Below are 22262 nucleotides of genomic sequence, written 5' to 3'. Positions count from 1 at the left end.
GTTAGCCATTTGTATTTTTATTTTTTTCAGCCATTTTTATAACATAATACAATGTAATAATTTTTTTAAAAAAGTTATTCACAACTTATTTTTTCTAGCAAAAGTAAAACAATTGGAAATTTAAATTAATTTAAAACTATTTTTGGGCGCCTGGGTGGCTCAGATGGTTAAGCGTCTGCCTTCGGCTCAGGTCATGATCCCAGGGTCCTGGGATCGAGTCCCGCATTGGGCTCCCTGCTCCTTGGGAGCCTGCTTCTCCCTCTGCTTCTCTCTCTGTCTCTCATGAATAAATAAATAAAATCTTAAAAAAAAACTTTTTAGTGAACTTAATTTTTAAGTGTTACTTGATACAAGAAAATAACTAGCTGCTAGATATTCATTCAGGTATTAACAGTTTTTCTTTTCAGTACTTAACATAAGTAATGATGGAATGAATAACTTTTGTAGGATTAAATAAAAACTATTTTAATTTCATTCTCTAAGCCCAAATAACACAAAGGCACTGAGGATCAAAGGCAGTCAATGGCAGCCAAAAGGCACACATAGGCCACTTCTCACTGTATGACTGCAGTGGAGCAATGGATTGAAAGTCCTCCAGTCACAGCCATCCAATCTCCGAGATTTTGTAACGCTGACCTTCCATAGGTTTTGTGTATCTTCCGTGACCTCAGCATCATTGCTGCTCATGTGATAGCCAAGAAAACCCAGAAGAGAAATTAAAATTTGAGGAATAAAATTTTAGGGTAGGCTTGAGCCTTAGAGGACCATAAACTATCATAATAGCTGATTAATTTTGCTCCCCAAGAGCCGGTTTTCACCCCTCTGGGGATAATTACCCACTGCTCTATCCACCAACACTCCCATGTTGAAAATGCAAGCCCTAGAGTAATATTTCCTGTGGAATGAATAAAACAAGGTAGAATGAATGCTGGGTATCCAGGAAAGGGGGGTGAGGGGAGAGAGAATATCTTCTAGAGATCAAGCATTTGTGAGAACAAAATGGAGAGCAAACTTTTCCCCAAACTTACACTTTCAAAAATGCCTTGGTTCAACATAATGCTACTAATCCATGTATAACCACACTCACCCCTTATCCAAAAGGAGATTACCACAAATCTTATCACTATCTCTAGCTCCAAGTCCAGTAATTTTGGGTGATAGCCTTTCCTATTCTAGTTACCTTACAACCCTTTCTAGATATGCTACAAGCTATGAACTAAATTGTACGTTGGGCCACCAAGCATACACTATGTTCTACAATGGGACAAAGATGAAGAGGATGGAAATAAATTACGCATACACACACAGAACAAAGAAGGAAATAAGGAGAATGGTTATAGTCTTTGTTACTGAAACTAGCTTAGTTTCAGTACTCTCTTAAGTATTTTGTTCCATTATTGTTATTGCTATCAGTTCTCCAGTCTTATTCCTTCCCTGTCTTGGATCATCTGGCCAGAGTGTTAGTTGGTATTGATTGTGTGCCTGGCCAGGTCACTTTCTAGATAAAGAGATCAACCAGATTCATAGCTCCAAGTTTTGCCTTCTAAGAGGATTTTTCTTCCTTTACTTCCCATCAGGGTCACACCTGAGTGGAGCTATTAACGCTACAGCTGTCAACTTCCACCTAGTTCCTCCTTATCAAGCAGCAGCACCTGCAAACCATGGCCCTGGGTTTTTTCTTCTAAAGTAAGCTGGTTATTGGAAATTACCCACAAACACTTAGGTGTGAGCTGACAAAGAGCAAGCAGTGTGGCAGGAGTAGGGGCTATGGGAGTGTGAACCTCCTGCAACTCACTTTGTTCTTTTAGGAACTTCTCCAGACTGATTTTGTTTATACCACTGTCCTTTGGTGATGGAGTGCTGTTATTGTCTGCCCAACTTTTTGGCTTGGTGGATCAGATGGCACCAAGCCCAGGATGGGCTGCTCAGTTTGCATGGTCACTGCAGATCCCATGGTTAGGTATTTGAACTCTACCAGGGCCAGTAATTTAACTTTGCTGAATTAGTCAATAGGTGCCAGGAACTGTTTCTTAAAAGGAGAGTAGTTATTTGACAAAGTGCATGACTTTTGCTTTAAAACTCTAGAGGCTTGTGCTTTGATTCTCCAGCTGGGGCTTGTCAGAGGCTCCATACAGCATCCCAATCTGTCACACTCACTCAACTCACTCAGACATTTACTTGTTTATTAAACAAACATGCATTAGAGACTAAAGTATTCATGGGTCCCAGAGTGTCCCATTCTCAAGACACAACCAGTCCACTGAAGGAAACAATGACAGCACCGAGAGGAACCATGAAGAGCTATGAGAACCCAAATGAGCAAGTGATTCGCTCTTCTTTTGCAAAGGCATGTTATTAGTCACAGATAGCATGTGATGAACATCAACACAAATGCATAGACACAAGCACACATGTATATGTCTAAATATAAGCATTGTGTACACACATTTTGATTATGGATTATGAGTCAGCAGTGTGCTCTGGTGGAAGGAGACCTTGATTGGGAGGTAGGCAACAAGAGTTAAACTGCTCTAGCTTCCTTACATGGTCCCTGTGTGACCTGAGACACATCCCTGCTTCTCTCTGGCCTTGTATCGCCTGCCTGTAAGATGAGAACAGCATTAGCTCATACAGCCTGGTCCTGTGAGCATCACATTAGATAGTGGATGAGAAGCACCCAGGGTGCTCCCTGATACACAGTAGGTGACGTCCTCTGTGACTGATTTTGAGTGAGAGTCGATGGGAAAGTGCTTTGTAAACTGCATGGTGCACTGTGCCCCTAAGTATGAAGGTTGGTACCAGGCATTTACATGTACCTGCACATGTTTGTGTGCGACGGCGGTATGCACTGTGGAGATGGCTATGTGTCCAAACTGGGCATTGAGCTGTGTGGGTAGGGCCATACCTGGCCCCAACCAAGAGACCCCTGGCTGCAGGTGGTGCCATGGAGCGGGGGTGATGCCACCAGTACCCTCTACTCTGCTCTGAGGAGTAAGATGGGTGGGAGTCAAAGGTCTGAGTCCACCTCAAGGGGAGCCTGCCAGTCTGAAGGAAACAGAAAGGGGGCCACCTCTGCAGTGGGAGGATGCTGAGGGAAAGGCAGGAAAGCCTGGTTTTCAATCCTGGCTCTTTTTTTTTTTTTTTTTTTTTACATTGTATTTCTGGCTCTTTTTTACTGGCTGCATGACCTGGGGCTGCTCTTCTCTCCTCCCTGGGCCTCAGCTTCCTCAGGTTTCATAAACCATTAATGGTAATGTCCACCCCCACAGAGCTGTTGTGAAGATTGAAAGGGGCCACACATGTGGAAGCAGATGGTGCTGTGACTGCACAGGTGCCCAATAAAAGAGAATGCTCCCTCCCTCTTGCATCCCATTTCCCATTTGTTCTACCCAAGCCATCCTCCCTGCAAGAACAATACCTGTGTTAACAAGCCTAGGCACAGGGCCAAACACTAAGAAAAATGTGTGCCTTTATTTTATTTTATACCCGTAATGTGCAGGTTACTATGCTTGGCTAGAGAGGAGACTCATGCCATAGTCAGAGAAGTGCCAGAACTGGGAGAGATGGACCTGCCTGGGAGGGCAGGAGAGGACAGGGGAGGGCTTCCTGGACCAAACCATGGAGCAGCAGCTGGGCCCTGGAAGGGGGTGGGGGGGAGGGCAGGAAAAGAGCAGTAACTGGTGGGGGACAAGTGCTAACAGTGGGATGGCCTGAAGTGGGGGTGGGGGCCTGTGGCATCAACCCTAGGGAGAAAATAGATTCAAGGATGGGGCACCTCAGGGCAGCTGTCAGGGCATGTGGTGGTCACCAGCTGACAAAGGAGAGCAGCCTAGGTGGGGGAAACTGCACAAGCAAAGGCATAGAGTTGTGAAAGAGAGGAGGGGAACCAGTCAGGCAGGGGTGAAGGGTGCTCACTGTAATGGGGCTGGAGGAGCAGCCAGATCTGGGGAGGCCTGAAGTGCCAAGACCAAGCTAACAGATGTGCAGATGGTGTTAGCACATGGGAGCCATTCAAGGATGGATCAAGACTGAGTGGCTGATTGGTTGGAAGAGCAGGTATGACCAGAACCTGCTTTTACCTGTCACTGAATCCTCCCATCCTCAGGACCCAGGCAGTGGCTCTACCACCCACCCACAGCCCACCTGGGCCAGCTCAGCCAATGCCTGGAGTCGCTTGGGGCCCTTCCTACCTGCTTGCCCTGAGCTGAGAGACCAGAGTCACCTCTGATGTGGCCTCTGAGGTTGAGTTCACTCTCACCATGCTGGCATAAGTATGGAGTGGGGTGTGACTTGGATTTTCCTAAGATAGTAGACAATGTGGCACTGGATGTGGTCCTGCACTCAGTTCACCAGGTAATGTGTGCCCTGTCAAAGATCTTGATGTAGGACTGATGGCTGGGTCTCCCCAAGCAGGTACAAAGTTAGCTGAGGAGGTGATGGTGATGGGCTCTCTTCATTATTCCCCATTTGCTCCTCTTGAGCCATGTCATTCCCATTCTGTGCCCCAGGATAATGATTTTTCTTGATTACGTCCTCGCAGCTCCCCTTTTCTGCAAACGAGACACATTGGCATGAGATGGAGGATGATCAGAGAGTTTAGGGTGTTTTTTCCCATGTATTCCTATCTACTGGGTTGTCTTTTGGCGTTGTCTGAGTTCCCTAACCATGGCCATAAACTCCTGTGGGCAGTCCTTGTCCCCATTTATAAACCACTGTCTTATAAACTATTCCCTTGATCTTTAAATTTTTGGAGTGGAAATGGATTTCAGCTGATCAGTCCTTGGGTATCTGGCCATCCCTTGTAAGTTCCCTTAACACTACCCAACTCTGAAAATTATGTCTTCACTAATTTATCTTCAGTTACCCATTGAGTGTGCCATCTGTTTTTTGACAACGTTCTGATTGACACAGAGAGAATGTGAAAAAAATGGAATGTATGAATGTGTGAGTAAAGGATGGAGTGGATGAATGTAATGTGAATAAATACGTGAATGAGGGAATGAGAGAATAGGTTGATCTATAAACTTCCATATTTATTCCACTAATTGCTTCCTCAAATGACCACTGAGAATACAAGGACAATGGGAAGACAGTGTAAATAAAGTGCAGGCTGCCCTTGAGGATACCATCTCAGGCTCTGTAGACCCGAGAGCTGTCCCGACTGCCAACCTCGCTTTAAATTTCGTCTGCAGATGTTTAAAGGCCAGACTGGCTACATCAGAATCACTATGTGAGCTGTTAGAAATACAGATTCCTGGACCCCACCCTTCTGGATTCTGCTTCAGTAGGTTGGGGAGGGGCCCAGGAATCTATGTTTTTAACCCATTTGCAGGTGAATTTGATATCCAGCCAGATGGGAGAACCACTGAGCTGGCCTACCCACCTCCTCTGAGAGATGAATGGACAGGCACAGAGAAATCACTCATGCCATGTGGCCACCCTCACCAAGCTGTTTAGCTTGGAGGCCTTGCCTCATTTGAGCCTGCTGGTCCAGAGGGGCAGGGTGGTATACATACGTAAAGGAGAGAGACAGCCACACAGGCCTGGGTTCCAATCCCAGCTTTGACCTTCTTGTAAAGTGGGACCCAAGGCAAATCACTCAATTGCTCTGCTTCACTTTTCCTGCCAGTACAATGGGGAGATGCCATCTATAGCCCAGGACCATTGTGAGAATTTGAGAAAATTCCTTCTTACAAATCACTGGTGCAGTCTCATGAAGATGTGATGATAACTGTAATTGTTTGAGCACTTACTAAGAACCAAGTACGGTTCCAAATGCTTTACATAAATGGTCTCATTTAATCCCCACAATCACTGTCTATGAAATAAGAGCTATTATCATTCCCGTGCTATGGATGAGGAGACTGAGGCTTAGAGCGTGTGAATAACTTGTCCAAGGTCCCACAGGCAGCATCTGAGTCCTTGCAGGCTGCACTCTTAAGCCCTAAGCTATAAATGGCAGCTCCCTCCCCCTTCTCCTGAAAGGTTAAAACAGAGGGTAGAGCCAATCCTGTGGGGAAAAAACAGAACAAAGACCTCTCAAAGGAAGGAAGCCAAGGGAATGTATGTAAGCAGGCGCCTCAGAGAGTATGGGGGCTCAGTTTGCCCCTAAGCTTCCTGGCAGCTGTAGCAGGAAGGAGGGGGGAAGCAGAATTCCCAAGGTTCCATTTTCTGGAAAAAAGGAGGCACAGAGACATGTCTAAATGGACATTTGTCTTGGGTTGGAATTCCAGAAGAGTTGATCTTGTGGCCGGCTCGGCAAACATCCGGGACCAGAAAATCATCTGTGATTTCATGAGGCGCTAAAAGCCTTATTCTCACACGTGATTCTGAGAGTCAGAAGGCAGAGGGGGAAGAAAACACATAAAATTCTATCCCAGAGGAGAACCTTGCTAGGCTGCAACTTCCCACAGCAGTAAGGGGCATGGGAGGGGACCTAGGCCCTGTTTCTGTGTTTGTCTCTCTCCACAGCACACACCACACAGCCTCTGTGGGAGGAGACGCAGGTCCCTGGTCTACCTGGGGACATGACACTCCTCCAGAGACTGGGCCCAGGGATGGAGGGCACGTGAGCCAGGCTGGTGTTGTGGGTGAGGGTCAGACTTCCAGAGCCTGGGAGCTGTGGGGAGGGCTGGGTCTGTCAGCCTGGGCCTGCAGGAAGAGGCAGAACAGGAGGAGCTAGTTGTGGGATTTGGAGAGGATTATAGCACTGGGGCAAGTGGAAGGGTGTTGTAAGCAGGAGGAGCAGCAGGTGGTGCAGGGTTTGCTTTTCCCCATGCTCAGATATTGCCCCTTTTGCTGTCCGCTTTCCTGGATTTCTGCTTGGTGAGCCTTCCATGCCACCCATCTCAACCCTCCCCACCCACACAGGTGAGGCTGACTTGCCCCCATCCACCAGGATTGAGAAGGGAGAGACCTGTGTCTGAATCACCTTCTGCCCAACACTGCAAGACCAGTCTGCCTTCTCCAGCTCAGGCATCTTGGCCCACTTTGTGGTCCAGTACGATGTAGTCATGGAGGGCATCACTGGAGACGTGCAGGTGAGGGAGCCAGGGGAATGGAAAGAGTCAGACAGGCCTGGCCAGTAATCTGGCTTCTGCAAGTTGCTCATCTGGTTTTCCCTAGAGATCAGTGAGGACGAGTGAACACGGACAGAATGTAGTATAGGGACACATGACTTCACACCATAGGAGACACATGTGCTTCCTCTAAGTGTTAGAGACCTGGAACTGTATAAATTGAATAAAACTCCAAATGAACCCATTCCTTTTTTTTTTTTTTTAAGATTCTATTTATTTGAGTGAGAGAGAGAGAGCACGCAGGAGCAGGGCAGGGGGAGGGGGAGGGGCAGAGGGAGAAGCAGACTCCCCACCGAGCAGGGAGCCCCCCACACAGGGCTCCATCCCAGGACCCTGGGATCATGACCTGAGCTGAAGGCAGATGCTTAACCCACCGAGCCACCCAGGCACTCTGAAGTGTATCCATTCCTAATTGAATCGAGTTATAGCCCACTCTTAACCAGTCCTTTTGGAAAGTGAACCATTGGCCCGTAATTGGTCTCTCACACTCATGGGGCTCTCACAATTTCTGCAGCTCTGATGCTCTCATGTTCCCTCACACTTTCTTGCCGTCTCTAAGTTTTAAGAATTCTTTTTGCCTCACCTGAGCCATCGGCCTAAACAGGGAGCCCTTAATTCTGAGCTCACACATTCGTGAAGAATATGCAGAGATCCCATGCTCTGCCAGAGGGTTAGAGCACGGATCCAAGACCCTTGGCTTGACAACAACGATTGCATGGCAGCCTGAGATGTCTGCTCCCAGCCTTCCTTTCCTGCCATACCTCTCACCACCTGCAGCACACAAACCACCCTCTGGCTGCCCCACACCACACCACACCACACCACACCACACCACACCACACCACACCACACCACACCATACAACACCACACCACATGCCTTTCTTCAAAAACACCTGAATTTGCCACCCATTTGTTTCTGAGCATTTGCTCATACTATCTGCTTGCCCTGGGAATGTCTTCTCCCTCTTTTCTCCACTTGTCCTCGTCCTTGAAGACCTAGCTCAAGTGCCACCTCTCTGATGACCCCAGCCCACGGACAATTCCTCTGTCTGCTCTGGGCTAATATAGTGCTTTGGTAACACCTCTTCCCATGCACATATTTACTCATTCATTCATACGTGGATACATCACCACCAAGCAGAGCTACTCTAGCCCAGTCCTGTCCTCATTGACTCTGGGATCTCAGAAATGAGGTGGACACAACCCCTAGTCTTCCTTTGGAACATCCCAGTCCCTAAGCAGCCGGATACACAGAGCTTCGGCAGTCATAAACAGTTCTAAATGCTGCGTATAAATCTGTAATGGGTTATGTGCAGATACCGCTGAGGAGGGTTCCAGGAAAGCCTTCCTAAAGGAGTTGGCCTTTAAATTAGCCTGGGAAAATATGAATAGATTCTACCTCTGCCTGGATCGATAGTGTGAAGGGAATAGCATGCAGAGAGAGTGGGGGACAGTATGTGCAGAGGCACAGAGGTATGGTACAGCCTGTTGTGTAGGGGGAATAAAATAATTCTCTCTCAGAATAGGAGCTGAGGGTACCCTGCCAGTAGGTGGCAGCAGGGGCCTTAACCTGGTGTTCAATCATGTGGGTGTGTAAATTGAGGTATTTGTCGGCTTCCTATTCTTTACCTTTTTGACCATTGCCTGGAGCAGAACTATAATTAGAACAGATGTAATTAGGCACTAAATAGCAAGACAGATACTCCCATTTACTGTGTGCCCTGACTCCTGCATCCCCTACCAAGAACCCCTCAATTGACCTCCCATTCCTGCTTGAGTATGCCCATCTTTCAAAATCCAGCACATTCACCCCTTCATTCACTCAGTTGGGACTCCGTACGTACCTAATCTGCTTCATGCCCACTGCTGGCTGATGCTGGGAACCCTGAAGTGCATCACACACAGATCCTATTCACTGTCTCTGGGTGAAACAGACAGACACACACACACACACACACACACACACACACAAGATGAGAAGTGCTCTTCCAGTGACAACACAAGCTGGGATGGATGCCATCGCGAGGGAAGAAGGTGGTCAAGCAGGGCTCCCCGGCCGAAGTAAAGACCGACCTGGGTTAAAGAATACAAAACCGTGTACCAAGTTGGGAGAGGGGCTGTGGAAAGGGAAAGGCATTCTAGCCAACCGGGGGCTGCCTGATACAGGGAATAAAGGCTGGAAATACCCAGGGGTGTTTAGGGAGCCTCAAGTAGGTTGGAGTTCCTGGAGCATTGATTTGAGGCACAAGAAACGGTAAGAGGTGAGACCGAAGGCTACGAGTGCTGCAGGGGCATGATAAGGAACATGGAATATGTCTTGAAGGTGACAAGGGAGCCATGAGAGGGAATAACATTATGGGGTTTGAGTTTAGAAAGACCCGACTGAGCAGCTGCTGCAAAGATGCATGGATGGGAGGGGCCACAATAGAAGCAGCAGAACCAAAGAGAAAGAAGTCTTGAATCTGGGTTTTGTTAGTTTGGGATGGAGAGGAAGGGTGGGCCTGAGATATATCCAGCAGATTAAACCAGAAGGAATCTGTGGCTGGTTGGATGTGGGGAGTGAGGGGCACAGGAAGATTCAAGGGTGACACCAAGGTTTGTATCTGGAGTGACCATGTGGATGATAGGGTCTGTAAATGACAAAGGCACACAAGGGCAGGATGGGGGAAATATATGAATTTATTGTTTGGGCAAAATACATTGGAGGCATCTTCAGACACCCAAGGGAATGGGTCCAACGGTGATCAGGTATGCAGTTGTGGAGGGGAAAGAGTGGAGAGCATTGGATTGGAGAAAGAGGTATTGGGTCATCATGGAGATTCAGGGACTGAAAATACGAGAGCTACGGAAGTGACCCAGGGAGAATGTGTTGAGCCAGAAGAGCAGATCCAGGATGGCAATTGCTAAGGCACAGCTTCCCAGTCCAGCAGCCATTGATCTCCTCAGCTCTCTGGGTATCCAGCCCCACCAGCTGCCAGCAGTCTGCTCAGAGCTCTATATCCCCACCATTTCCCTCCATTGTGCTACACAAGCATAATCATTTTCTTTGCATGCCACGACTGAAAAAAATTTATCAGGAAGCACTGCTTAAGGGACGGGGGAGAAAATGGAGCTCAAGTAAGAGGCTGAATCAAATGGGCCAGAAATCTGGTAGGAGAATAAGGAGAGTTTGCCATCTCTGATTCCCAGGACAGAAGATTCTTCTTGGGACCAAAAGTGATTGCCAGTTGTGAAATACATCAGGGAGCTGCAGTCCAATAAGAATCAAAATACACCCATGGAGTTTGGAAACCAACTAGTTATTGTTGCCTTTAGTGAGAGAAGAGTCAGTGTGTGGTGGGGGCTGAAGCCAGTCTGTGGTGTGGAGAGGAATAAGCTGGAGGTGGGCAGACCACTGTAGGTGATGATTTCATTACCTTGGCATGCTGCAGGGAGGAGAGAAGATGGTTTGAAGTTTTGATGGGATTGGGATCAATGGGGACTGTCTTAGTGGATGGAAGAGACACAACACTTTCCGCATCCTAAAGAAGACCCAGTAGCATGTGTGGGGCAGGTTGGAGAGAAGGGTCTGACTGGTGGAGGAGGTGCCGGAGGCTGGGAGTGCATGGGGTCCAGGACAGGACTGTCTGGTCCTTAATAGAGGAAGAGGTGTATGGGTGTGTGAACCCTGTGCAAGGGTGGCATGGGCAGTCCAAGGGACATGGCCTGGTGCCCTTAATTTTCTTCATTAGGAAGGAAAGGAAACATTTCCTGCCAAGTGAGGTGGCATGGCAGCTGAGGGGAGCGTGAGAGTTTGGTGCCCTGGGTCATGCTTCTGGCTTATAAGATGTGAGGTGTGAGGCCACCATGAGGAGATAAGAATGTGATTTTTCTGGAAACACTCACCTGCCCAGGTTATGGGAGGAATAGGAGGGCAGCTGGTCTCTGCCTTGGTTGGGCCTGGGCAGTTGCAAGATGGACGACCCAGGCCTTTGAGAACTGCTGTAGAGTGCCAGGGGAAAGTGGAGACAGAGCCCCCATATGCACTTGTGAATTAATTCAAAGGCTGGAGTGGAAGGAAAGAGCAAGATGTCCTCCTTTATCCTCCTTTCCCCCTGAGAGAGGAGGAGATAGTGTGTTCAGCCTTGCCATTCAGAGAGCTCCTGAATGGCAGAGAGGAGAATAAAGCTGGCTGTCCCAAGGCAGGGCTTACTTCAGGCTACTGAGCAGCATAGACCCTCCGCAAGCCCATACTTCCCTAGGCTGAGCTGACACTGGTCCTGGGGGCCCTCCCAGCTCCCCCCTCCACTTCCCTTAGCTGTTCCAGCCCCCAGGCTCTGCAGAGGGGAGATGGAGTGGGGGAAGGGGGTCAGCAGCCAATCACATCCCTGGCAGGCCAAGGCATCTGCACCTGGTCTAACCAATCCCCTCTGAACAAACAGCTCACTCAGCCTCTGCTCCCTCCTTCCCTGCTTACTCTGCCCAGCAACAGCAGAAAGGAGGTTTAAGGAGGAGAGGGAAGCCCTGCAAACTCCCAGCCCCTGGCAGCAATGGAGCTGGGCCCCTGGCTCACTCTATAGAGGGAGGTTAAAACAATACTTACAGTTCCTGGAGCCCAGGCAAAATGTCCCCAGGGGCCCTCAAGACTGTGCAAGTCAGCTCTCATGGACAGGAACTCACATATTACAGAGATCCTGATCCTTGGAGCCTTGGGCCACAAGCCAGTCTCATTCACTCCACAGCTCTGGGGCAGGCCCTGGGCTGACAGCCTGAACAGCAGAGACACAGTTCTGGTGGAGGAGATGGACATTGAAACAAACAATCGCACAGATGCCTAATTTAACTAGAAACAGAGGCAGGGCCTAGGGAGGAAAAAGGCAGGGTGTTATGTTGGAGAACAAGAGGGGACCTGAGTTAGACTGCCTTTCACAGTTCTTGTTGGTTTCACTTCTTTTTGTCCAGATTTACGAGGGCTATTTTATTCATTACTTTGCCCCCATAGCCCTCCCACCTGTCAAGAAAAACGTGGTATTCCTTATTGACATGAGCGGCTGGCTCTAAGTTTGGCACCACGATGAAGCAGGTAGCAAGGACCCAGCAGACCTGTCATAGTTCTTGTTTTAGAAGGCTCGGAAAGCAGAGAGTATGGGAACAGTGGTCCCCTGGGACCAGAGACTCTACCTCCCTTCACCCTGGGATCTTATAGGCCGAGGCCTACCTTAGGGTCCTGGTAACCTTGCACATCAGGAGCCATGTAGACCCGAAACCACAGAATACTGGGAACATTGAAACACTGGACAATGGGACTGTAACCATCAAGACCCTTAATGACAAAACTTCAGATCGCCAAGGGGCCCAGAGTCATAGAACCTGCAAGCTGGAGAACTCTGGTGTCATAAAACCTGAGTCAACAAATAAAAAGAAAATCATAGTCAATTTAGACTCTGAACCTTCCAGAGGCCACAGGTTTGTTTTGTGCTGGTTTGTTTATTTTACTTCAAAGCCAGAAAAATACAGTGCACTGGTATTGTAGTGCGTGCTTAGAAACTACAGAGTCCTGGGTCCATCTAGATCTAAATATTGTAGCCCTTCTACCAGAGTACCCTTAGAACAGAATACTGGAGCCATAGGCCAAAGAGATTTTGAGTTTAGAACCTGAATCCATAAAGTTCTGGAAGCAGTATTTTGAACTCCAATACTCTGGGACTCTAGAATTATAAAATTCAAGTGACCTGGAGCAGTATAGTCTATGTGCCTTGAAGTTCTGAACCATAGAGCCCATGGGACCTAAGGCTACTAACTTGTATTTTAGGGTGTAACCAAACCGGGGGAAGGGAAATATTGAGAGCTGTCTTTTGCAGTCTTAAGTGTAGGGGAAAGGATATACCCAACTCCAAACTTTTCTAGCCTTTCCATCTCAACTAAGGTCAGGAAAAAGCTGAGGAGCACTTGTGGAGGTCATAGTTCAGGGGCATAGGTGCCCTAAAAGACTGAGACCTGAGCATCGAACTATGAGATGCTTCTCCTTCCCCCACACAGTATCACCACATGCACTGCATTCCTGTATAACAACAGGAGATTACAGCTGACAGAACTGGAAACCTAGACTCTTTAAGAAAGAATATCCCGAGAAACCCAAGACAATGGAGGAGTCAAAAACAAGGACCCTAAAAGAAATTTTTGCCTCTGACACATGCAACTGTAGCAACTAGCAAGCACAACCTAATTCCTAGCCAGATAAACATAGAATCTCCCACTAAAGACCTATTTACCTCAGGTCTTTTTACGTGATACATCATGTCTGCTTTCACCAAAAACTTACAAGCCATGCTAAAATGAAAAAACACAGTCCAAAAAGATGAATCAACCATCAGAACCACACTGATATGGCAGAGAAATTATTAGACCTGGAATTTTAAATGGCCATGACTAATATGCTACGGGCTCTAATGGGAAAAGTGGATAACATGCAAGAACAGACAGGTAATGCAAACAGAGATGGATACCCTGAGAAAAGCAAAAGTAAATGCTAGAAATATAAAACACTGTAACAGGAATGAAAAATGCCTTTGGTGTGGGCTCGTTAGGAGACTGAACATGGACAAAGAACAAGTCAATAAGCTTGAGGATGTGTTAATAGGAACTTCCCAAACTGAAAAGCAAAGAGAATAAAGAATGTAAAACAAAATAAGACAAAAGAGAATATCTAAGAACTGTGTACAATTACAAAAGTACAACACATATGTGTAATGGGAACACCAGAAGGAGAAGAAAGAAAATAACAGAAGAAATATTTGAAGGAATACTGGGTACAGATTTTCCAAAATAAATGACAGTCACTAAACCACAGGTCTAGGAAGCTCAGAGAACACCATGCAGGATAAATACCAAAAAGATCTGCACATAGGCATATCCTATTCAAACTGCAGAAAATCAAAGGAAACGTTCTAAAAAAGAAAAAAAAAGCCCATGGAGAAGATCACCTTACTTATACAGGAACAAGAATAAGAATTACCTTGGACTTCTCTTGAGAAACCATGCAACCAAAAAAAAAAAAAAAAAAAAAGAGTGAACTGAAATATTTAACGTGTGGAAGAACAACAAAACAAAGCAAACAAACAAACAAAAAAACCCCAAAAACTACCAGCCTAAAATTCTGTATACAGCAAAATTGTCTTTCCAACGTGAAAGAGATAGAAAGACTATTAGGCAAACAAAAATTGAGGGAATTGTTGCTGGTAGACCTGCCTTGCACAGGCAAATGTGAAAAAAAGTTTTCAGAGAGAAGGGAAGTGGTGTAGTTCAGATATTTGGGTCTACATAAAGAAAGAAAGAGTGTTAGGGAAGGAATGAATTAAGGTAAAATGAACTCTTTTCTTTTTTAATTAATTGTTCTAACAAAAACTGTTCAAAATAATAACAGAAATAATGTGTTCAGTGAATACAGCTTATTGATAATTGAAATTAATGACTGCAATGTTATATAAGAGACAGGAGGGGTGGATTGGGAATATTCTGTCATGAGGTACTTGTACTACACATGAAGCTATAGTGTTTTTTGAAAGCGGACTTGGATTAGTTGTAAAAGCATATTGCACACTCTAGGGAAACCACTAAGAAAAATAATTTGAAACCATAATGGCTCTGCTAAAAGACAAGAGAAAATGGGATCATATAAAACACTCAGTTAAAACCACAGAAGACAGAAAAAGAGTAGAAGACCGAAAAAAAGGAGGAAGGAAGGAAGGACGGAAGGACGGAAGGAAGGAAGGAAGGAAAAGAAAAGAAAAACAAGGGCAGCAAGTAGAAAAGGGTTAAAAACATGGCAAATATTATTGTACCTATAACAGTGATCACTTTAACTGTGAATGGTCTAAATACACCTATTAAAAGACAGAGACTCTCAGTGTTGATTAAAACCAAACAGAACCTAACAAAAACAAACAAACAAAAAAACCAGACCCAACGATGTGTTGTCTACAAGAAACCCATTTTAAATATAAAGACACAGACAGATTAAAAGTAGTGGGTATGGAAAAAAATAAAAGATACCATGCTGAACACTAATAAAAAAGCTGGAGCAGCTATATTAATTTCAGACAAAGTAGACTTTAGAGCATGTAAATTATCAGGGATAAAGAGATGCATTGTATAAAGGAACAAAAAGCAAATTTCCCTGACAGATAACACACTGCTTGATCTCTTGGTAGATATGGCATCGTTTGCATGGAGGATCTGATTCACAAGATCTATATTACTGTAAAGTGTTTCAAAGAAGCAAAAGACTTCCAGTGGCCCTTCAAATTATCTTCTCCATGAGGTGGAATGAAGAAAAGATCACCCATTTTGTGGAAGGTGCAGATGCTGGCAATAGGGAAGACCAGATCAACAGCTTATTAGAAGGATAAACTAAGGTATCTACCATCATTATTCCTGCAATCTGGCCAGTTAATACACAACGACTGCTTTCAGACTGAAAAAGAAATCTTATATAACTATAATTATATAATGGCTCTCCAAGAAGACATGACAATCCTTAATGTGTAATGCACCTAACAGTAGAACGTCAAAAGACATGAGGCAAACACTGATAGAAACTGCAAGGAGAAATAGATGAAACCGCTGTTATATAGTTAGAGACTTCAGCTCCCTTCTATCACAAATGGACAGATCCAGCAGGCACAAAATCAGTAAGGACATAGTTTAACTGAACAACACCATCAATCAGTTGGATCTAATTGACATCTACACAGTACCTCATCCAACAACAGCACAATACACAACCGTCTCAAGCTCACGTCAAACATTTGCCAAGGTAGACTCCATTGTGGGCCATAAAACACGCCTTAACAAATTTAAAAGAATATAAATCGTACAATAAATATATGCTCTCAGACCAAGTGGAATTAAACTAGAAATCAGTAACAGAAAGATAGCTGGAAAATCTCAGTAGATTAAACAACATACTTCTAAAAACATAATTTGTCTCTGGTTAACGGGAGATTCTCGGGAAGGGCCATCATGCTCTATGTTGCAGTCCTCTGAATGAAAACAAGAATGAATGGTTAAATCCTTAAAACCATACAACACTTAGGCTTTAGTACCTTGTATAGAAATAACCTTTCAGCCTTGAGCAAGACCTCAGCTCCCTATTCCAGAATGTGTGACCTGAGCTCATCCTGTGGCAGGAAAGACTCTGATCCACTTGAAAGCATTCAAGGCATCTTCTATCAGTTTAAGGTGTAGAGAAAGGTGGGCCACAAGTGGTATTCCTTGTGGTCTCTGAAATCTATAACAATATAAAATTTTGAAGGCATAATGTTTAACATCTCCAGAATATGGATTTGAGTCCCTGGTTCATCGGTGACTAGTTGTGTGACCCTGAGCAAGTCACTCCAACTCTCTGAGCCTCAGCGTTGTCACTGATAAAACGGGTATAATATCAGTACCTTTTTCATTGTGTTGCTATGACAATTAAATGAGCTGATGCATCTAAGCATTTGGCACAGTGCCTGGAACATAACAAGTGCCCCATAAGTGGTACCTAATTCTAGGACCTACATTCCGTATTCCCCGAACCTCCTATGTGCCCAGCCCTATGCTAGGTATTGTCATGGAGAAGGGAGCCAAAAGGAAGAAGCATTCGAAGCCCTGTTCTCAGAGGGCTCAACATCTCTGTGGAAAATGAAAATATTCTACGTATGACAGTCAGCAAACCATCTGGGACAGGGAAAAGCTGGGTACAAGGGGCGTGGGTCAAAGTAAGCAATCAAGGAAGGGCTGCTCAGAGAAGGAGCAGTGAAGATACGGATAAGTAAAGGGGAAGTGGGAAGGTCTGTTATCCAAGGGGCTCAACAAGAGCAAAGTTGTGGAGAAAAAAAAAAATGGAATCTGGGTTATCTGGGGGCTGGTGAGAAGACCCGCCTGGAAGAAATGGAAGATGAGGTAAAAGAACAGATTACATAGGGCAGAACTAAAGCATGCCAAAGTCACTGAAAGGAAGTTATAAAGACCTAGAATCATAAAGCTCTTAAGCTTTAAGGTCCTGGAATCACTGAATCCTGGGTCATGCGGTCCAGGAACCATGGAACACACAGGATTCTAGCACCCTGAATGCACAGAGCTTGAACCTTCTAGACCACCACTGTCTAATAGAACTATCTTGATGATGGAAATGTTCTAAAGTTCTGAGGTGTCCCATACAGTAGCCACTGCTCTGCAATAACTCTCGTGTGGTTATTGGACACTTGAAATGTGGCTACTGAAAATAAAGAAACAGGATTTAACATTTTTTTCCTTTTAATTTTAACTAACTTACGTTTAAGTAGCTACATGTGGCTAGCAGTTACCATTGGACAGTGTAGGTCTAGACTTAGATCCATAGGGCCTATAGCATTTTGCCCTGAGAATTCTAGACTTCCGGAGTGCCAGAGTCCGAGAGCCTTAAAACCATACAGCACTTAGGCCTTAGTACCTTGTATAGACATAACCTTTCAGTCTTGAGCAAGACCTCCAGCCTTGGTCCATCTCCTTCACTTCATCCATATCCCACAGACTGAAAAGGCCACGAATGTGATCCTGGGTGACCTGCGGGTCAACGACCACTCCAACATCATCACCTTTTCTGACTCGGTTAGTGTCTAGAAAGCTGGAGGCTCCATCCAGGCTACCATCCAGAATATCCACAGCACCAAGGACTACCTGGGTCACATGGAAGCTGATGGTTGTAAGTGTTAGACCTACCCACTCAAATGGATGGGCTGTGGTAATGTGGGGAATTCCTTTTTATTTATTATTTATTATTTATTTATGTTTTCTGTTTTAGGTAGGCTCCACACTCAACGTGGGGCTCAAACTCGTGACCCTAAGATTAAGAATCATGTGCTCTACCGCCTGAGCCAGCCAGGTGTCCCAGATGTGGGGAACTCTTGAAATGCTCCCTTCATTCCCCCATCCACCTCACCTCTCACAATACCTGAAATATCACTATTATATTTTATCCAAATATGTCCCTTCATCCTTCTGGGTCCCTTTTCCTAGCAGAAAGGACATAGCACTATGTATTTTAGGGCACATTCTTCTTTGGCCCTGAGTTTCTTTAAAGCATATACTCAGAAGAATTTGCCAAAACTTTTTAAAATCAATAATCTACATATTTATTTCCAAGCATTTGGTCAAGCTGCCGTCCTGATTCTGGCTTTTGATCAGTCGTCTCTCGGAGAAGTACTGAAGTCTCCCCCACCCACCACCTCCTGTCAACTCAGCCCTTTCTTACCCTGTAGCATGGAGGTGGGGTTGCTATCATTGGGGAGCTGCCTGTCTGACTAGAGAATTAAGATATCCCCCCAAGAAACAGGCAAATCATAGTCTGAGACAGGGAATGATAAAAGCCAAGGACATGTGGGCCCCACTGTCAGATCTCAGGGAACCTGTGTGGGAGTGGGGGAGTTGGGAAGGATAAGTAGCAGAAACAGTCTGAGCAAAGATAAGGAGAAATGACTGAGCCTGAGAGGTTGGTGAGGTGCCCAGAGTGTCTGCAATGGGGATAGAAATAACGAGAAAAGATGGTCTCACAGTCAGCTTCCCAATTAGGGACCAACGTTCAACCAGCTCTGCTAAACCATAGCAATGCTAAACCACAGCAATCAGGAGACTGGACGGGGCCCCAGTGTGGGGAGGATTCCTCTCATCATCTTCCTGACAGATGGGGAGCCCACAGCCAGTGTGATGACCCCCAGGGTGATCCTCTCCAACATCTGTCAGGTGCTGGGCAACAGGGTGTCCCTTTTCAGTTTGGCCTCTGGGGATGAGGCTGACTTCCCATTGCTGTGTCACCTGCCCCTGGAGAACTAGGGAGCAGCCCGGTGCATGTATGAGGGCACTGATGCATCCCTACAGCTGGAGGACCTCTATGAGGAGGGCCTCTCCATGCCTCTGCTGGCAGACGTGCATCTGGACTGCCTGGGTGGCTTGGTTGGGGCCTCCCCTTGGGCCTTTCCCCCCAGTTATTCTGGGGGCTCAGAACTGGTGGTGGCAGGACAAGTGCAGGCAGGCAGGCAGGCAAGCAGGAACTGGGCATCCACCTGGCAGCCCGTGGCCCCAAGGGTCAGCTTCTTGTGGCCTGCCACAGTGAGGTGGCCACCAACAGCAGCCAGAAGAACTTTGGTGTCCCAGGGGAGCCAGCCTACTATGTAGCCCACTTCACTGGCTGCCTCTGGGCCTACATCACCATTGGAGAGTTGCTGAGGGGTGCTTCCCAGCCCGTGACACCACCACTCTCCACCTGCTGGCTGCCAAAGTCCTCAACCTGTCCCTTGAATACAACTTTGTCACACCTCTGACTTCACTGGTCATGGTGCAGCCCAAGGAGGCAAGTGGGAAGGCCAGGATACAGACTTCCACTGCAGCTGGACCAGGCACCATTATGCCCTCACCCACCAGCAGGCATGGCCTAGAGACAGGCACAGCCCAGTCAGCCTTGGTACCCAAGGTGTCTCCCAAATCAAGGCTTGTGAAACCAAGGTCCTATTTATCCTCAACGACTCCTGCCTCTACAGAAATTATGCCCAGTTCCAAGGAGTTGGAGCCGCTGGGTCAGAGCACTAAGTACCCTATCCACCCCAGCACACCCAAAGCCCCCAAATCCAGCACGACAGGATTCTGGACCTTTGGTTCAGCCAACTCTCAGAATAAAAACTGCTGCCTTTGGGCCCTCAAACTCTGGTGCCCTGTTGCTTACGAAGCCCAGCGCACCATCACACCAGAATCCTGGTACCCTATTACCCATGAATTCCAAGACACAAGTCCCACCTCTGAATCCTGGCACCCTATCCCAGCCCAAAGCTGGCATTATGAAACATGTTATTCCACTGCCCTCCGAACCTGGTGCTCCATCACAACCCAAACTGGGTGTTCTATCACACTCTCAACCTGGGGTACTCACATCACAGTCACCCAAAAGCTTGCCACAGCCCAAGCCTGGAGTCTCCACACTTCAGATCCTCAAATACCTACCACACACTAGACCAAATGTTCCTGCTCACACGACCCCAGACAATCTGTCACACCCTAACCCCAGGATCCTCTTACCTTAGACCCCTAAGATAATCCCATCACCTCTTAAATCTAGTACCCTACCTCCCCAAAATTACCCAAGCTTATCATTTTCCAAACCTAAGACCCCAATCCCCAATAAACCCAGAACCCCATTACCCCCCAGACCTGCCAGACCTATGCCCCCACCTCCTCAGGATCTAAGCACATTCACAAGCACAACCTCAAGTCCCGCAAGTCCCAGCAGTACCATGACCACCTCTGTCCTTGGAGAAGCCCTCCCTATTACCTTTGACTCCGCCTTGCCCTCTCAGCTGCCCCGAGAAAGCTCTGGCATCAGCATGACCTGCTGCTGGGGCCCCAAAGCACCAGGCAAATTCTGGGACTCTCTGTGTCAGAAGTCCCAACAGTGGGCCTACCGAGCAGCTCCAGGCCTGTGCCAGAAGGCAGCCCCCCAAACCTGCCAGTCTCGCTGCCTTCTGGCACCCCCCCTGAGGCAGTCAGCCTACTCCATCTCCCTGAGGAGCTAGAGCTGCTGTCTGAGTCAATGGTGGAGTCCATGATCATGGAGTCCTTGAATCCACCGGCTTTCTATACCTTCCTCACTCCTGATGAAGATGGTGAGTGCCATGGGCAAGAGGTCAAGCCATGCGGGGGAGGTATGAATGGAGAGCTCCAGGGATTGGGAGCGTACAAGGCTTCTGCAGAATCTAGTGATGACAGTTGCCTGATTGCTTGCTTTGAAACTTTGAATCAGCTACTTAACCTCTCTGGGCCTCAGTACATAAGCACAGAATTAGGGGAGGGAGGTTAAGACTGGGAAGGCTAAACAGAAACAATCTGGTCAAGCTGAGGTTTTGACATTTGCTTTGTCGGACAAGAGAATTGCTCATGCTTCCCAAGCAGGGTAGGGATACAGGGTTCTAAATGGAAGCACCACTGGGTAAGACAGGTCTGATTAGTTCTTTTGTGCTCTGTAAACCGCCCTGCTAACAGAGAGGGGTACACAAATTGGAAAAGATAATAGTTATTATCTTTAAATTGCCCAAAGACTGTGAAGTAATAACAGTTAACATTTTTTTAGTCCTTCCTATGTGCAGGTAGTCGTCTACATTTTGCACTTTCAGTCCCTCATTTAATACGCACACACACACACACACACAACCTGTTGACATCTGCATTTTACTCATGGGGGGAAACTGAAGTACAGAGAACTGAAGTAACTTATTCCATGTCACACAACTAGGAAGAGATTTGGACCTACATTAATTTGGTCGTAGACTGAATGTGCTCCACCACTCCTTTGTTCTGTCTTCCTAAGAAGAGTGACATTTCCTGGGAGACCTTATAGGACGGGATTAGAACCAGTTGGTGGTGGCAGTAAGTCACAGGGATACAAATCTGGGCATGAGATCCTTGACATGCCCCTCCACCACCCGCCAATATCCCATCCATCTTCAATTCTTGGCAATATTACCTCTGACATATTTGCCAAATGCACCCACTTCTCACCACCCCAACTGTCACTATCTTAGGGCAGATTACCATCGTGTCTACCCTAGAAAACCGGTCCAGTCTCCTCACTGGTCTCCCTGCTTCCTCTCTCAGGAGATTTTTTTTTTTTTTTTTTTTGCCATTCTTCCCCAGCAGCAAAAGGATCGTTTAAAAAACAAAGATTACTTCATGTCCCTTTCTTACTTAGCCCCCCCTAAAGGGTTTCCCATCACACCAGGAATGAAGTCCAAAGTTTTCTTTATAGCCTACAAGGCCCTGCGTGATCTGCCCTCTATCTCATACCCTTCTGACCTCACTTTCTCCCACTCACTCTCTGAACTCTAGCCCCCCTGGCCTCCTCTCTATTCACTAATGGGCCCTGCCTCAACCCCATCTCCACTCAGGGATCTCTCTCAAGCTATTCCCTCTGTTTGATAATCGCTCTGCCCTGCCCTGCCCCCTGTGTACCATCTTCATCTCTTGCATTGCCACTCAAATTCCAGATCACACCTTAGATCTCAGCTCAGATGTCCTTCCCACCCTCTCCCCAACCGCCCCAGACTTAATCAAATACCTGTAATTCCCTCAGTCACTTTATTATTTTTTTCTGGGGCTCCTGGCTGGTTCAGTCAGTAGAGCATGTGACCCTTGATCT

General features: G+C 46.6%; 1 protein-coding gene across 1 annotated transcript; it reads left to right on the top strand.

The window, feature by feature from the left end:
• Positions 1–2810: 2810 nt before the first annotated feature.
• Positions 2811–20927, top strand: LOC113930400 (inter-alpha-trypsin inhibitor heavy chain H6). Its single transcript, XM_027607594.2, is given in 12 exon segments — positions 2811–2893; positions 6472–6590; positions 6871–7040; positions 12023–12112; positions 12114–12143; positions 17615–17786; positions 18653–18677; positions 18679–19111; positions 19114–19309; positions 19312–19664; positions 19666–20430; positions 20433–20927. Coding segments are annotated over 12 exon segments (2931 nt in total).
• Positions 20928–22262: the final 1335 nt, after the last annotated feature.

Source organism: Zalophus californianus, chromosome X, assembly GCF_009762305.2.
Source record: "Zalophus californianus isolate mZalCal1 chromosome X, mZalCal1.pri.v2, whole genome shotgun sequence".
Classification (NCBI taxonomy): Eukaryota; Metazoa; Chordata; class Mammalia; order Carnivora; family Otariidae; genus Zalophus; species Zalophus californianus.
Note: the sequence above shows the minus strand (reverse complement) of the source record. Positions and strands in the feature narration are given on the sequence as shown.